Source organism: Podarcis cretensis (assembly GCF_951804945.1).
Source record: "Podarcis cretensis genome assembly, chromosome: 13".
In the NCBI taxonomy this organism is placed as follows: domain Eukaryota; kingdom Metazoa; phylum Chordata; class Lepidosauria; order Squamata; family Lacertidae; genus Podarcis; species Podarcis cretensis.
In genome coordinates this window covers 16,548,025-16,563,536 of record NC_137182.1, presented here as the reverse complement: position 1 = coordinate 16,563,536, position 15,512 = coordinate 16,548,025, and the positions used below count along the sequence as shown (strand labels likewise).

Genomic DNA, 15,512 nt, shown 5'->3' with positions numbered 1-15,512 from the left:
CGACCTAGTATAAGAGTCAATGCGTAGGGAAGCATACAGATCAGATCCACAGGAACAACCTAGTATAAAAATCAATGCGTAGGGAAGCACACAGATCAGATCCACAGGAACAACCTAGTATAAAAATCAATGCGTAGGGAAGCATACAGATCAGATCCACAGGAACAACCTAGTATAAAAATCAATGCGGAGGGAAGCACACAGATCAGATCCACAGGAACAACCTAGTATAAAAGTCAATGCGCAGGGAAGCACACAGATCAGATCCACAGGCGCAACCTAGTATAAAAGTCACTGCGGAGGGAAGCACACAGATCAGATCCACAGGCACGACCTGCTAGGATGTTATCCTGCACAAGCCCCATTGAAATGAACAGGAACGGCACAGGAGCACTACCATGTGACTTAAACCCTTCACGGCCTCAGAGTTTCAAAGCTGTCGGGGAAGAAACTGGCATCCATCTTTAATCAGTTTAATCCAACTGTCATTCTACGTTCAGTTACTATTTCCAGGGGCAAGCAAGCTCCAGGCTGCTTAAAATGGCTGCTGTCGCCTTATTAGCTACATGTGTGGAATAGCTCTCCTCCACCTGTCTTTCTGCCCCAAAATCTGTTTGAAATTTCACAAGCCAGAATATACAAAACAAATTTATACAGAGCCTCATGGATTATTTGGTTTGGAGAATACCCCCAAAAGTAAAAAAAGTTGCTTCATAAAAAAAAAATGCTTCTGGCAACTGGTCCTAAAATAATAATACTAAAACGATAATTACTAAAATAATATTTGTTATATTAACAAAAACAGCAACAACTGTCCAGGTTGGCAGCTTCCTGATTAACTGACAGATTTATCCAAGAGCGATTTGTTTGGAATAGCCCTCAGAATTTGTATCTAACAGACTATGTTACTCTGTAAAAACATGGAATGACGGGTATTTTTAGTTTCAAATTTAAAAAAATAAATAAACTTTGTATTCACTTTAAGAGATTTACATAATGCCCACATTCCAGGGCAGTTTACCAAATATATTAAAACCACATATATTAAAAGCAATGATTATTCAAAAATCACCATTAGAAAATCACCACAGTAGAAAATTAACAGAACATTTCACGAAAAGCTAGGATTGAAATCGGCTAATGTTGTGACAAGAAAAATGAGGCTTGAGCAGAGGTCGAAACACAATTAAGCTTGGTGCTTTAAAGTTTGTGCTTTGAGTTGTGGGCATTTGAAGGAATCTCTTGGACATATGGGTTGCCTCTCCAAATTTTATTTTTAATTTTCCCCACCACATGGAGACTGTTTCAGAATAAAGGCTCTGCATGAGAACCTGAGTTGGTATACTTCTCACATAGAGTTGACAGTATGGCTCATCCATACTTCCATTTGTCCTACTTCTCCCACCCCCTGCCCCATGAAGATCTGCTCTTTAGTGCTGAATCAGAACAAACAGCAATTGAGTTTTCAGTGAGTGGATTTCCGTTCGTTCTGATTTAGCGCTAGGGAAGGAGTTTTCCAGAGCAAAGCACTAGGGCAATGGCAAGTGGACTCGTGCTTTCTAGGTGCGAGACATGTGGAAGTGGGGACGAGCCCTAAGTCTCTCATGTTTGTGGGACTTTGTGGGACTTAGAGTGTGGTTAAAAAGTTTAGCCCTGTTCTAAAACTGAGGAAAAAACAAAACACAGCATTGCTTAACTCAATGGTTTAGGGAATAAACAAGGTGAGGAGATCAGCTGATAGTCACAGTACATACGCAGTCCTTCTTGTGCAACACACTGTGTCACAAGGATGGTGGTGCAACACAATTGTTGCAGGGGGAATAGCTGCTAGCGGCTTTCTGCACGGGACTAGAAGCTTTTACCAGGTTGTGGGGAGATGGGATGTGTAGAGTTGTACGTCGTTTCGCAGGAACATGGGTGGCACTGTGGTTTAAACCACTGAGTCTCTTGGGCTTGCCGATCAGAAGGTCAGCGGTTCGAATCCCCGCAACAGGGTGAGCTCCCATTGTTCTGTCCCAGCTCCTGCCAACCTAGCAGTTTGAAAGCATACCAGTGCAAGTAGATAAATAGATACCGCTGTGGCGGGAAGGTAAACGCCGTTTCCATGTGCTCTGGTTTCTGTCACAGTGTCCCATTGCACCAGAAGTGGTTTAGTCCTTCTGGCTGCATGACCTGGAAAGCTGTCTGTGGACAAACGCCTGCTCCCTCGGCCTGAAAGTGAGATGAGCACCACAACCCCATAGTCACCTTTGACTGGACTTAACCATCCAGGGTCCTTTACCTCTTACCTATGTTTGCCTAGCAACTGCAGTACAGTGGTACCTCAGGTTAAGAACTTAATTCGTTCTGGAGGTCTGTTCTTAACCTGAAACTGTTCTTAACCTGAAGCACCACTTTAGCTAATGGGGCCACCTGCTGCCGCCGCACCACTACTGCGTGATTTCTGTTCTCATCCTGAAGCAAAGTTCTTAACCCGAGGTACTATTTCTGGGTTAGTGGAGCCTGTAACCTGAAGGGTCTGTAACCCGAGATACCACTGTATGCTGATGTTTGGGCCCAGAAACTACTGCAGTGTCTCTGCAGGGGTACACCTGATGTTTTGTGTTGTCTCGTCCGCTGGCCCAAATATCTGCCATGTGAATTAGTCCCTCGTTCGTGTTCTCATAGTATGTTTGTGCCTTTAGAGGCAGCTCTGAAATGCCCATCTGCAATTCGATAAAGCCTGCCTTGTTCTCCTTTTTGTGTCTCCTTCCGCAGGAAAGGTTTCAGGTCAAGAACCCACCTTCTGCCTACATCCAGAAACTGAAGAGCTATCTGGACACTGGTGCATTCAGCGGAAAGGTGACTTCAAACTGGACGATGCAACCGTAATCGTATTCTATGCTGTCCCCTGATTTCCTTTCCAGCTTGTCCTCCTACCCAGAGCTATAATAGCCCATCTGGCCGGGTTTCCCCAGCCACTCTGGGCAGCTTCCAACAGAATATTAAAATACAATAGTCTATCAAACATTAAAAGCTCCTCTAAACAGGGCTGCCTTCAGATGTCTTCTAAAAGTCTGGTAGTTTTTCTCTTTGACATCTGGTGGGAGGGCGTTCCACAGGGCGGGCGCCACTACCAAGATGGCCCTCTGCCTGGTTCCCTGTAATTTGGCTTCTTGCACTGAGGGAACCGCCAGAAGGCCCTCAGAGCTGGCCCTCAGTGTCTGGGCAGAACGATGGGGGTGGAGATGCTCCTTCAGGTACACTGGACCGAGGCCGTTTAGGGTTTTAAAGGTCAGCACCAACACTTTGAATTGTGCTCGGAAATGTACTGGGAGCCAGTGTATAATTTCCAGAGCTCCTTGGGAAGAGGATTTGGTTGTTAAAGCACTCCAAGAATTGTAGCTCTGGGAGAGGGGAGTAAGGGTCTCTTGAACACCCTTAACAAACTGCAAGCTCGTGGGGTTCTTTGAAGAGAGAGCCATGGCTGTTTTAAAGTGGTACGATGCTGCTTTAAAGGTGGATGGGACTTGGGAGAAGAGCGAGATTGACCAGCGGATGGGAGCATGTGTGAGCTTGGAGGCCGAACCATGGAGCAGGGCAGATAGACCTCTGCAGCCAGGCCTCCGAGCATCTCTGTGCTCCCTCCTGCTTCCCAGCCTCTCTCTTGAGGGGCGGCTGGATGCAGAGAGCAGTGGGGAAGGGAAGGAATTTAGCGGCAAATCCATGGTAGCAGGAGGGCAAGAGATAGGGAAAAGTAGAGCGTGGGAGAGAGGATAGATGGATCTCTGTATTAATGGGTTGCATGTGAGAAAGGGAATGGATGAGTGGAGCTGTATCCACCACACTACTGCCATGCAACTTCTGAAGAAATTTGGCCCTTGATGGCGGAAGGAGAAGATGGGCCATCCCTTCTTTATTCTGAGGAAACCTAACTGCTTCAATGCACACCTGCCATTCAGAATTTCTTGTGCTGTGCATGTGCATTTCCCACTTAAGCTTGGGTATTTTTGAAGCCTGTTTATTTATTTTATTTTTTAAAAGCAATTTATGAATTGGCTGCATGACGCAAGTAAAAATGTTGGTAATCCACGTCGCTGGTACGGCTACCCGTTAACCTGTTTTTCATTTTGCTTTGTTCACCCAGTTTAAGAGACGGGCTCAAGAGTCCACCCAGATTCTTCGGGAGCTGGAGATATCTTTGAGGACAAACTACATAGGGTTAGTACCGACGACCAACGCTTTTGTTCGTGCAGACCCTAGCTGTGCGCAGTCGCGCCATTTATTTGTTTTGTTGCTTTTAAAATTTATGCCCTTGCTTTTTACCAACAAGGTCTCAAAGTGGCTTACCATGATAAAAAAATATATGCAGTACATACCAAAATAAAACATCAGATAAGCCTAATAAATTTAAAAGCTTGGGAATTTCAAATCAGAAATGTAAACCAAAGAAGCATTTGTGACGCCTCCTAAAACAAAACAGTTTTAACCAAGTGTCTGGAACTCAGCAGGGATGCTGTGTTCCTGACTTCTAGTGGGAAAGAGTTCCGCAGAGTTGGGCCCACAACACTGAATCCACCAGTTTTTGTTGATCAGATTGAGATGTGCAGGGTAAGAGATTCTGGACCTCTGTTATTCAGGGTGTATGTATAACTCTGTGTTCTGAAGCAAGGATTTTATAGTGTTGATTTTCTGTGCCAAAGCGGAGGTGCATTTGGGCTGGGATCGAAAGCACTTCTGATGAGTTCAGGGGCAGCTTCCCTTCTCTTTCCTGCTGACTGCATACGTACCCTCGCAGTGTGTCGGATGCAGCTGCAGGTAACCCCCCATTCGGCAGGTGCTGCTTTGTTCAAGAGGTCGGAGGGACAGCTGGAATGTCCCAGGGCATGCCTGGGAGCCCCCACATTTGGAACCTGCCTTTCCTTTACATCATTATTCTTGATTCAATCCAGCTTCTAGCCTGCCTTGGTGTAGTGGTTAAGAGCGGTGGACTCGTAATCTGGTGAACCGGGGTCGCTTCCCTGCTCCTCCACATGCAGCTGCTGGGTGACCTTGGCTAGTCACACTTCTCCGAAGTCTCTCAGCCCCACTCACCTCACAGAGTGTCTATTGTAGGGGAGGAAGAGAAAGGAGATTGTTAGCAGCTTTGAAACTCCTTACAGTAGTGATAAAGCGGGATATCAAATCCAAACTCCTCCTCCTCTTCTTCTTCTTCTTCTTCTACTACTACTACTACTACTACTAATACTAGCTCAATAAGGCAATGCACAACACAACACAAAGGTTGGTTGGTTGCTGGTTGGTTCAAGCCGACTCAGGGACAGCTGTGGGCAGGATTCCTGAACTGCAGGGGGTTGGACTAGATGACTCTCAGGGTCTATGAGCCCTTACAACCAAAGAGAGGGAAGAATTGCCAGGTCAGGTTTAAGGTTTTTGTACGCTGTGGGTTAAACCACAGAGCCTAGAACTTGCCGATCAGAAGGTCAGTGGTTCGAATCCCCGTGACGGGGTGAGCTCCCGTTGCTCGGTCCCTGCTCCTGCCAACCTAGCAGTTCGAAAGCACGTCAAAGTGCAAGTAGATAAATAGGTACTGCTCCGGTGGGAAGGTAAACGGTGTTTCCGTGTGCTGCTCTGGTTCTCCAGAAGCGGCTTAGTCATGCTGGCCACATGACCCGGAAGCTGTACGCCGGCTCCTTTGGCCAATAAAGTGAGATGAGTGCCGCAACCCCAGAGTCGGTCACGACTGGACCTCATGGTTAGGGGTCCTTTTACTTTACCAGCGCACAACACCCCAATACCTTATCCTGCAGACCCCAAACTGATCATACTGAGGAGCACTACTGGTCTCCTGTGGACAAGATGCATGACTCTATGTCAACAAAAACTCACAGATTCAGTATTGTGGGCCAAACTCTTTCCCACTAGAAGCCAGACAGGCAGCACCCCCATCTTACTGGTAGGCACACTCAAAGCTCATTCCCCACCCCCCTCAAAGAATTCTGGGCACTGTAGTTTTTAAAGCCTCTTTGTGGATCACTGCCTTGTCATGGCGAAGGGGCCTGAATCACTCCAAGAAGCTCTGAGCTATGCTGTGCAGGGCCACCCAAGATGGACAGGTCATAGCCGAGAGTTTAGACTAAATGTGATCCGCCTGAAGAAGGAACTGGCAAACCACTCCAGTATTTTGCCAAGAAAACTCCATGGAGATAAAAAAAAGGAGAAGCTTTGAGAAGAAAGTGAGAATTTCCAAGGGATGCTCTGGTTCATGGGGTCATGGAGAGTCAAAAGCAACTAAGGCTACTGAATAAACAACACGTTTTTGTTTTTATTTTTAAAAGTTTTTTTTATTCAAAATTAAAACAAAACATATTATCCAAAAACATATCATCCTTGTTTCCCCTCCATTTTTCCTCCCTCCCCCCACCCTCCCACACAAAACCCACCCACCCCCACCCCCCGACTTCCCTCAGTTCCAGTCTTTGGTTTCTCTGAGACTGCTGTTTTCTGCATGTTACAAAGTTATATAGACCCTCAAACTGTTTAGCTGATTATTGTCAATAAAAAGTTTGTGAATGTTTAGTCAAAACCTGCCAAGGAGTCAACTAAGACGACTGAACAAACAACACGTTTTTAAAGGGTGGCTAGGAATTGTAACACGGCAAGGGGTAAACTACAACGACCCTAATTTTTTGAGGGCGAGAAAGTGCTATAAAGGTACCGTGTGAACGCAGCCGCCGGTCCCCTCCATCAGGTCGAGAATCGGAAGCACATTAAGAGTTTGTTAATGAGATGCTAAACGTTTAGTTGTTCATGTGAACATAAATGTCGGAGCGGCTTAGGTTGTTTAACGGCCCTGCCTCATTTGTCAGTAACTGAGCTATGCGACCCCTCTCCCTCCAGTCCAGCACCCCCTTTAACTCGAACTACTCAAGCAACCTGGGGGGTAGCAGAGAAGGTGACCCCAGCATGTCGGAGGCAGCAGCCGACACCATTAACGACAGTGATGTATGCCGGCTAATTAACAGCTTAGATGGGGAAGCATTTATCTCTCTGGATTGATTGCCTGCCAAGCAGTCAGAAAATAAAAGGGAACAGTGGGAGCCAGCATGCACAAGTCGTGTCAGCGTTTTGTGACAAAATGTATTATTGGGCCTGATGGAGTACAAAGGAGCAAATTGTATATCAGGAAGGAGTGCCAGTAGGTGCATTGCAGGCCTGTGAAAAGGCTGCCAGGCCATTTCCACGTCTGATGGTTGCATTCATCTATTTATTTTTTGCATTTGTTGCATGTCAGTAATATTCAGGCGCTACCTACATTGGCCAAAATGTACGTCATGATTTTACCTATTTATCTTTTGTTTTCTGTCCCACGTTGAGACCATTTACAAATGACAAATACTAATCTCTTGTTGGGTATTCCTAGCTGCCCATGTGAAAATTCCTAACCCTGGAAGATCTGCGTTGAAATTCCTTCATCAGCCACTGACTTACGATTGGTTACAGTCACTGTGTTGCTGTTGTTTTTAACATGGGGGACACTTGCTGATGAAGCCATTGTCAACATATGCATTGGTACCTTGGAAGTCGAACGGAATCTGTTCCAGAAGTCTGTTCGACTTCCAAAATGCTCAGAAACCAAGCCGCAGCTTCCGATTGGCCGCAGGAAGCTTCTGCAGCCAATCAGAAGCCGTGTTGGACGTTCAGGTTCCAAAGAACGTTTGCAAACCGGAACACTCACTTCTGGGTTTGTGGCGTTCAGGAGCCAAAACGTTCGACTTGCAAGGCATTAAGGATCCAAGGTACGACTGTAATTTGAAGCTCATATGGGTGGATTTGTTTTTGAGTAATCATTTGAACACCTCCAGGTAGAAATGTTATATGTTGAACGCAGCCTTTTCAACTGCATATGCGATTTTTCTGTGGGGATCTGTTTAATTTTCACTTTTGCACGGAGGTGCTTTTGACATCCCTTAATAGAACTTATCCCCAAATCTCCAAACTTTATGTTTGTAACCACTCTAAATGTGCTCCTGTGTGGCTAAATGTCCTGGGGAGAAAATGAATTTTCAGCCACTTTCCCGTGTGCTTGTAAAAATACCAGACAGTAGTACAAAATGAAAAAGCATACCAGTCAGCATGGTCACACACACACACACACACACACACACACACACACACAAAATTATATTTGCATGCCACCATTTCATAGTTCAATCCATGCTCAAAGTGGCTTCCAACCTGGAAAAAAATCACAATTACAACATTTTTTTATGTGTTGTAAGCCACCCAGAGTGGCTAGGGAAACCCAGCCAGATGGCTGGGGTATAAATAATAAAATTCTCATCATTATCATTATCAACATGATAAGGTAAAGGGACCCCTGATTATTAGGTCCAGTCGTGACTGACTCTGGGGTTGTGGCACTCATCTCGTTCTATAGGCCGAGGGAGCCGGCATGACTAAGCTGCTTCTGGCGAACCAGAGCAGCTCACAGAAACAACGTTTACCTTCCCGCCAGAGCGGTACCTATTTATCTATTTGCACTTTGACGTGCTTTCGAACTGCTAGGTTGGCAGGAGCAGGGACCAAGCAACGGGAGGTCGCGGGGGTTTGAACCGCCGACCTTCTGATCGGCAAGCCCTAGGCTCTGTGGTTTAACCCACAGCGCCACCCGCGTCCCTTCAACGTGATAAACGTAGTCATAAATTGGGGTTGGGGTGTTGTTACTGTTGTTGGTGGTGGTTTTGTGTGCTTTTATTTTAGACAATTGTGATTTATGTGGAAATAGGTTGCATATTTTGGTGTTCTATTTATTACGCAAGCCTACTTTTGTTATGTTGCAGTTGTGTATTTTTTTTCCATGTTGTAAGCCACCTTGAGCATACTTTGAACTGTGGAAAGGTAGCGTACAAATAAAATTAAATTATGCATGTATGTATAAACAATAAATAGAGGCATTTCTTACTCACCACAGGCAGATAGCTAAGAGTGCATGCACACTCTGCTTTTAAAGCACATTTGAAGTGTGTTCTTTCCCTCAAAGAATGCTGGGCACTGTAGTTCATTCCTCGCAGAGTTACCATTCCCAGCAATTTTTAAATTGCAGTTCCCAGAATTCTCTGGTGTAATATAGTCCCTACAGAGCACAAAATGAAGGTGAGAATGTTTGGATGCTCTTCTGGCTCACAGATCACTGAAAGGGAGAGAGATTCAAGTGTCTAGATTAACATTCTCAGTGGCCCGCTAGTTAACCCATGTAAAAAAGGAGAGCTTTTGTTATGAGGGAGCAGCCAAGCATGTGAAAATCTTGGTTTTAAAGTGATACGGCCTCCGAATGACTGTAGAGTATGTTTTTCCCCCTGAATGTCTGAATTGACTCTCAGTCTTAGTTCCCATCTGGAAAATGGGATGATAATACAAACCCTATCCGGTGTCTACTCAAAAGAAAGCCTCCCTTAATTGCAACCTTAATAGCAGGATTTGAAGGATTGCAGGAATCGGTGAGAGAAGGAGCCTAGAGCACTTGAGTACATTGAAACGGGCTGTAAAAGGATTAATAATATATTAATCAGCAGTTGTTGTTTTAAAAGATAGAGACGTCTATCTCTGTCTAGAAAGAAGCAGGAGAAAATACCAGCAAGGGATTCTGGAGAAAGATGAGGCAGATCTCAAATGTTGGGGAAAGAGCAGTAGGATACTCTTCCCATGTTTTATTCTAGTGAGAAAAAATTCTGCATTTTCTTCCTCTCCCCCTCCTTTAGCTGGGTCCAGGAATTCCTGAATGAAGAAAACAAAGGACTTGATGTGTTGGTGGACTACCTCGCCTTTGCCCAGTGCTCTGTCACGTAAGTTGCTGCCACAGCTTGGTGGGGAAGTGATGGTTAAGTCAGGATCCTAGTGGGGCCTGCAACAAAACAGTGCAGTGTGGATTGTTCCCACAATTCCATTGTCCCAGAAAACTCGGCTCACTCTGCCTCCACAAATCAACCCATAGTTATATATGTGAGCATGCCCAAACCCCATTGGGATGTTTAGGGGCGTTTTCCTGCCACCCACTCCCCTATTTATTTTTCTCCACGTTTCTGCAAACGTCAATGTTCCCTCAAGCTTGTTGATCATGGGTAGGCAACCTAAGGCCTGGGGGCCAGATCCAGCCCAATCACCTTCTCAATCTGGTCCACAGACGGTCCAGGAATTAGCGTGTTTTTACATGAGTAGAATGTGTCCTTTTATTTAAAATGCATCTCTGGGTTATTTGTGGGGCATAGGAATTCGTTCATCCCCCCCCCAATATAGTCCGGCCCCCCACAAGGTCTGAGGGACAGTGGACCAGCCCTCTGCTGAAAAAGTTTGCTGACCCCTGCTGTTGATTCTTCCCTCTTGTCCATGGCTTTTGACTATATCAGTGGTTCCACTCACAACCTGATCATCGGGAATTGAGGGTGAGGCTGCTATCCCAGGTGAAGCTTCTAGCATTATTGTGAGCCCCAGTCCAGCAGAGAACACCAATCACTGATCCAATAGGGCATGTGTAGGCTGGGATGGAAATTGCTGCTTTTCTACCAAGAGGTTGCACTCATCAGAGTTATGTTTTTGTCCTGGGGCCAGCAGACACCCCCTTGACATACAGTGGGGCCCCGCAAGACGAATGCCTCGCAAGACGGAAAACCCGCTAGACGAAAGGGTTTTCTGTTTTGGAGGTGCTTCGCAAAACAAATTTCCTATGGGCTTGCTTCGCAAGACGAAAATGTCTTGCGAGTTCCTGCGGGTTTTTTCCCTCCCCCCCTTTTTCTAAGCCGCTAAGCCGCTTATTAGCTGATCCGCTAAGCGGCTTATCAGCTGATCCGCCAAGCCCCTAAGCCGCTAATAGCGCTAATCCGCTAAGCCGCTAATGGGCTTGCTTCACAAGACGAAAAAACCGCAAGACGAAGAGACTCGCGGAACGGATTCTTTTCGTCTTGCGAGGCACCACTGTATTGCAAACTGATTTGAAACTCCCCTCAGTTACCAAAGTGGTTTGCTACGTAGCTTAGTGAGACAGGCGTGCTTTTTGAAAAAGTCTTAAACTCCGCTAGGGCCTCGCCGAACTAATTTTCACAATTCTTCGGCTGTAAGCTTTACTTTATATATGGCGTTGGGTGCTAAGCTGTCCTCTTAAAGGGAAAGGAGCTCTGCTCTGTGAAATCTAACCCGTGTTTTCTTCCTTATTCTCTCCTTTCCCCGTGTCTTTGAAATAACCCCTGAGTTTTGGTCAGAGCACCAGTTACGCTTCACTCGTTGATAACTTTATTGAGGAATCATTCCTGAACTGGAAGAGATTTGACGTAACCCAGTCAATAATTCCTTCACGCTCTCCTGTCCTCAAGCGGAACGAGGGACTAACAAACAGCCCTCAGTCTAACAAGAACTCCCTTCCTGAGTCGCTTCTTCTTGGCAAATAGGCTATTCCACAGAGAGGTAGCATTCTGCTCAAATTAAGCATTTATACCTGCTTGTTTTGCATAATTAACTCTGCTTCTGCTAGTCAGGGACAGCAAGCAAACGCCACCTGCACATTTAACAAGTTTTCTGTGTTGCGTGGCTAGTTCCCGCCTCCCCCCAGAAATAAAGACACGAGACACAAGAATTCGAGTTAATGGGTCAAATTAGGCCACAACTTTATTGATTACAGGAATTGAGCAGTATTGGCTTAGGTATTGGTCCTAACAACTAACCGGCTTCAGCCTGCATGCTTGAAGGCCGGTGAGGGTTAACCACCAGTAGGGGGGAGTCCTGCTGAGGTATGTCAACTAGGACCTCCCCCTGGGGTCACTGCGCAGGGGCGTGCCATGGGCCCACACCTCCATAGGCTTAGGACAAGGCCACGCCCCCCGGAATCCTTTACCGGACTACCCTTTGATTTGGGGGAAGGCGATGGCACCTCCTCCCCCTTCATCTGCATAACAATACAACTGTACCCCCACCAATGCCTCATCGCCAATACCATGGAGTTGTGATGGTTTGCTACGAGGTAGGCGAAAACCAAGTGGCTGGTGCCAATCTGCCAATTGGAAAAATTCCTACCAGGCCCCTTGACGGCGACCAACCAAAGTCCATAGCAACGTCAGAGAGCCTAGCCTAACGGGTGGGAGGGGAGGGAAAACCTGGTCAGCTGCTGCGCGGAAAAGAGGGAGACCCTCTGCCGCGCCAGACCTAAGGAAGGTGAGGCCTCGCCCCCTGAGGATTCCCTAGTATCGCGGGGGGCTGAAGCCAGCCCCCACGAGTGTGGGGAGGGGCGTGAAGCCTGCAACCCCATCTCCTCCCTAGCTCGGAAGTGGCTTAACTGTGACTAGCAAAGCTTTCCATTTTAAGAGCGGCCAAAGTCCATGAAGGCAGTTGAATAGAAATCCCATACTCTTTGGGGGAGGGCTGTAGGCTCTGTGGCAAAGCATCCTTCTTGCAGACAAGGTTCAGTTCTCGTCATCTCCGGGTAAGGCTGGGAGATAATAGGGCCAGAAACCCCAGAGGGCAACTGACAGGCAGTTTGGACAGTACTTAGCCAAATGTGCCAATGGGTCTGACTCTGCTTAAGGCAGCTTCCAGTGTTGCTAACTACAGTGGTACCTTGGCTCTCAAACTTAATCGGTTCCAGAAGTCCGTTCCAAAACCAAGGCGCGCTTTCCCATAGAAAGTAGTGCAAAACGGATCAAGCCGTTCCAGACTTTTAAAAACAACCCCTAAAACAGTGATTTATCATGAATTTTACTATCTAACGAGACCATTGATCCATAAAATGAAAGCTGAACTGGGTCACAAAAACAAAACAAAAAAAGAGCTTCAAAAACAAAAACGCAAAATAAATTGCAAAAACAAAAGCGCCACACTTAATCCGTTTGACTTCTGAAATGTTTGAAAACCAAGGCACAGCTTCTGATTGGTGCAGGTGCCCTGGAAACAATAGCCAACAGACACATCAGACATTCAGCTTCCGACAAACGTTCGAAAACTGGAACACTTCCAGGTTTTTGGCATTTGAGAACAAAGGTACAACTGTGTAGTCATAATGGAACTGCATCAGCACCATGGAGAGCAACTTCACTTCCACTCTGTTGGATAGGAAGATAAGAGTTTGAAAGCCAATTCGTGAAACCTGCAGGAAAAGGGAACGGGGGAAGTGCGGAAATTAAATGCTTAAAACTCAGTGCTTCTCAAACGCGGGTCTTCGGCTGTTGTTAGACTACAACCCCCTTCATCCCTGACCACTGGTCCTGCTAGCTAGGGAGGATGGGAGTTGTAGTCCAACAACAGCCGGAGACCCGAGTTCAAGAGACATTGGATAGTTCTAGACCTAGTTCAGTTTGCAGTGCAGACGTGCTCCTAGCGGCAGCCCTGCTTCGATGCCTCGGTTCCAGTGTCACCAGCTTGGCAAATCTCCTTCCGCCCACCTGCTGACGCACACCCGTTTTTATATGTGTGGCTCCAGGTATGATATGGACAGCACTGACAATGGGAGCCCTGGGTCCGACAAGGGGAAGGCCCTGGACAGATCTATGGAGGACCTCAGCAGAAGCAGCAACTCCCCTACGCAGGGCTCCTCCAAAGCGAGGCACCTGACTGTCAGGTAACAGAACGGACACTGGCAAGCTCTTCTTGAACTGCTTCCCCCGTATCTTGGGACACAGATTGTGGCGCCAGGAGAAGAGGCAGTTTCACACTTATTCTCTTGCCCACCTCACTTGAAGCTACGGTTAAGTGAGACGTCTCAAAAGGGAAAGCGCACCAACCCAGCAAACACCAAGTTGGAAACTGCTCTCTCGTTTCACCAATGTGAAGTTTCTTTTTTGGAGAGCATTGTCTGCAAAATGAAAAGTTGAAGGGCGGGGGAGCTGTTTTCATTGCAGCAGCAGATCGGCTGCTCTGCATTTCTTTTCTTCAATTGATATCTCCCCTTTCTCCCATCGTGGGACCTGAGGTAGTGTACCTGCAGGTCCCAAGGTGGTCTCCAATCCAAGCACCAACCAGACCTAGAGCTGCTTAGCTCCAGCAAGGTGGTAGCCCCATGGGTCTTCAGACTATGATATGGACTTGGGCAAAACGTGGCAAAATGAAAGGACTGAGTTTTGAAGAAGGGGTACCTCAGGCAAGCCTGATGGCTTAAGGTAGAGAGGGCTTGCCTATACAAGGGTACTTCCATATTCTCAGCCAGATGTTCAGCTGACATCTGGAAATCTCCATCTAAAAATATTGGAGGTATTTAGCATCCAAATTGCTTCAATTGGGGTGGTGGTGGTGGGGAACGAAAGTTTCCTTCAGTTAAATAAGGAAATAGGGAGAAAAATGAAGAAAAGCTTGCAACTGGTGCTTCAGTTATGTTCTGTTTCCCGTTTCCGCCATAGTTTGGGCTAGTTTAGGAGTTCTTATACAGAGACCCTGGAGCATGAGATTGCAGGTTTCCACAATGTTGAAAAGCCATGTGCCTCCTCAACATGCAAGCAGTTGCGCATGGAAAGAAACCGCTGGTTTGCATGGGTGACACTCCCCACACGCCATATGTTCATGCACATATATTACCAGCCAGGGGCTGAGTTTTAATTTAGTGTCATAAACTGACCAAGCTGTGGGCCTGCAAACACACCCACACCCACCCACCCTCAATGAGCCCAGAATATTAACCCTCAATCCTACAAAGTTTCCACAACCATCAGGCAAGTTAACCGACCACCCAATTTCTAAGCTCTCCCAACCTATTACCATCTTAGAAGTAAACTACCCTAAGAGTAGTTTGATGATTATTGATGAGTAGCCTCGGATGGTTTTTGTGGCCTAACAAATGGCAGGTTCTGGTTTCCTTTTCTTGCTCTTGCATTTTCCTGTCTCTGCCTTTCCTCTTTCCCTCTTTCCCTCTTTCCCCTTGTTCTAACCCCGTGCTTCTTTTGCACGCTCCCCTTGGGACGACGGCTCACGGTAGGTACCCAGCCTAGGGACCCTCAGGGGCAGGGAGGCGGGGAGAGGGGCTCGCTCGGCTTTGCTTGTAGTCTGAGCTTTTTAAGATTGAAAAGATGGACGCCAAGAAAGGCAGGGGCCCACTGAACCATGTGTCGGGAAGGAAGACTTGCTCTGCCCCCTGCCGCCATCCTGGTGTTTTTAAAAAATGAAAAAAGAGGCAAATAATAAATTGAGGCATCAGTTACTATCTCTGCGCTAGCGGTTGTATTTCTTAGGTGTGCACTGAGGGTGCCTGAGTGTTTTCCCCCTGCGTTGGTAAAAGAAGAGGCCGTTTTATTCTACTTCCACTAAAGAGAATAAAACAAAATGGATGCTCTTTTTCTCTGGGGTCAGAAGAGGATGAGGCCTTAGGCCTCAGAGCTCCGTTTGCTAAGTGCAGCAACAAAATGCAAATAGACCTGAGTGAAAGTCAGCCCTTCTGAGTAACAGAAGTCTGTTTTCTGTGGTTTAAGGGCCTTAATGTGAAGCAACTTAGTTTGGGTGGCTCTCAGAACAGCTAGAAATGACTGGCCTAAGGGGGCTGCCGCTGCCCTGCAAGGAAAGGTTTT

General features: G+C 46.7%; 1 protein-coding gene across 1 annotated transcript in view; it reads left to right on the top strand.

The window, feature by feature from the left end:
• The window catches only part of FMNL1 (formin like 1), a 113,163-nt gene that overhangs the window by 48,438 nt on the left and 49,213 nt on the right, over positions 1–15,512 (top strand). Inside the window, exons 3-6 of the mRNA XM_079950199.1 lie at positions 2,758–2,841; positions 4,127–4,200; positions 9,741–9,824; positions 13,442–13,579. Of these exons, the coding sequence (XP_079806325.1) occupies positions 2,758–2,841; positions 4,127–4,200; positions 9,741–9,824; positions 13,442–13,579 (380 nt within the window). The remainder of the gene's footprint in view (positions 1–2,757; positions 2,842–4,126; positions 4,201–9,740; positions 9,825–13,441; positions 13,580–15,512) is intronic.